Source organism: Eublepharis macularius, chromosome 2, assembly GCF_028583425.1.
Source record: "Eublepharis macularius isolate TG4126 chromosome 2, MPM_Emac_v1.0, whole genome shotgun sequence".
NCBI lineage: Eukaryota > Metazoa > Chordata > Lepidosauria > Squamata > Eublepharidae > Eublepharis > Eublepharis macularius.
Window position 1 is genome coordinate 149,982,289 of NC_072791.1, and position 2,313 is coordinate 149,984,601.

General features: G+C 41.7%; 1 protein-coding gene across 1 annotated transcript; it reads right to left on the bottom strand.

Moving 5' to 3' along the window:
• Positions 1–1,083: 1,083 nt before the first annotated feature.
• On the bottom strand, positions 1,084–2,028 carry LOC129324752 (olfactory receptor 1038-like). The gene is given in 1 exon segment (XM_054972136.1): positions 1,084–2,028. A coding segment is annotated over 1 exon segment (945 nt).
• Positions 2,029–2,313: the final 285 nt, after the last annotated feature.

A 2,313-nucleotide genomic window follows, 5' to 3' on the forward strand; every position in this document is an offset into this window, starting at 1 on the left:
CTCTGATTTCTATTAAGGCTGGAAATGAAAGGTAATGGCTGGTAAGACCATGCACTTGTGTGAGGGGCATTCATGGCACTGGTACCAATGATTCATTTGCCCTAGCACATTCTTTCAAAGGAGGCACAAGGCAGAATTGGTCAGGGATGGAGAAGCTCCTGCCAAAGGGGAGGGGGCAGTGAGTGGCTATATACAGATACACCCTCTCCAAGATAGTCTTCTGCTGACTGCTGCATGCTGACCACCACCATCCCATGGGATATCACAGGATTAACTGGTCACTTTTGCAGGGACAAGCAAACATTTTTGGCGTTCACTGGATTAGCTTTTGTGGGAATCTTTTTTCACTTGCTTCATGATGTCCCAAGAGGAGTGTTTAGTTAACTAGGCATGGTCTTAGATTGGTTAGGTCTCAACTAGTTGGCAGAAATAGGGTGGGTTACTCATCATGACAGGGATAATCAGCAAATACCCTGAGGCACTAGGCCTGATGTACAGTGTGTCCAGAACAAGCTGTCACATGCTTTATGGCAGAATGTGCTGGGAAGGAGCTCCCTTGGTGCAACATTGTCCTAAACCTGGTAGTGGTCTTCTGGCAGATCAGAGGAGGACAATGAGGCTTGGCACCTCTCGGCACATAGTGCCTGTGCAGGTGAGGATAAACAAAGCAAGTGGGAGCATTGGTCAAGTTTGGACCCATAAAAAGTAGCCACTGGTAGGCTGCCTAGCACAGCTCACCTTCAAATAGGTCAGCATATTTTAATAAGCAATTATAAGCAGCCATTTAAATAACTAAACTAGTTGAACCCTTAATAGTTGTCTTGTGTCCTCAGTTGTGGCGTGCCAGGGCAATGATCAGAGATGCTATTACTGTTTCATTTGCCTGCTACTGAAATCAAGTGGTGTGCTATATTGAAAAGTAAAAGCAACAGTCCTTTAAGTATATAGGTGCCAGGTACTTCCTTCAGTTTTTGAAAGATTCTTATTTTAACTTGCTGGCTTTTCCAGCAAGTTTGATTATGTTTGATTATGTTTGATTGCAGGGAATAATATCCATTGGGAAAAGGTATTGGTTAGTTTTCATCACAGAACAACCACAATTCTTTCAGCTGTTCTCTTCAGTGCATCCTTAACTTCCTTATTTCTCAGACTGTAGATCAAAGGATTCAGCATGGGAATCACCAATGTGTAAAAAACAGAAGCAATTTTATCTGTTGCTAGAAAATGACTGGTACTAGGCTGCAAATACATAAAGACCAGAGTTCCATAGAAGATGGTAACAGCTGTCAGATGAGAGGAACAGGTGGAAAAAGCTTTCTGTCGACCTTGAGCAGAATGGATTCTGAGGATGGCAGAGAGGATAAAAATGTAAGAAATGAGGACAATGAGAAGGGAACATACTATATTAAAACCAGCAAATGCAAATATCATTATCTGTTTGGTACTGGTGTCAGAACAGGAAAGTGCTAACAGTGGGAGGTCATCACAGTAGAAATGATTGATCACATTAGCAGAGCAGAAGGACAAGCGGAATGTAAGTATTGTGTGAAATAGAGCAACAGAAATGCTGTATATGTAAGGACCCGCTACCAACTGGATGCATGCTCTCTGGGACATGATGATCTGATAAAGCAGCGGGTTACAGATGGCCACATAGCGGTCATATGCCATTACTGCCAGGAGGAAAAACTCTGCGATTAGGCAAGTGAGGAAGCAACCCAGCTGTGCTGCACATTCTGTATATGATATTGTTTTCCTAGCTGCTAAGAAGTTTGCCAGCATCTTAGGGGAAATAACAGAGGAATAGCAAAAGTCGATAAAAGCTAAGTTGGTGAGGAAGAAGTACATTGGAGAATGGAGGTGGGTGTCAATTCTGATTAAGACTATTATCCCCAGATTTCCCATCACAGTAGTAACTTAGATCAGAAGGAATATTACAAAGAGAGGGATCTGCAGATCTGGACTGTCAGTAATTCCTAAGAGAATGAACTCCTTGATGGTAGTCTTGGTGCGATTGTCATCTGCCATTTATTGCATCTGAGTCATCCACTTGAGGAGATTTAGTCTGGGAGGACGTTCATATAAATGATACAGATAAACCATTCAAGAGGAGTACTTCTTTAGTGTTAATTCATATATTAGACAGTCACATACATGGTTGTTATGGAGGTCACTTTAACAGTCATTCTTGTCTCTTGTGATTGAAATAAAGCTGTCATCTGCTTTGTTCTGATGAGGCAAATTTCTTCATGCAGTAAGAATAATGCTGCCACCTAAAAGTGTTATTGAGGAAATATTATATTTTACTGGTTG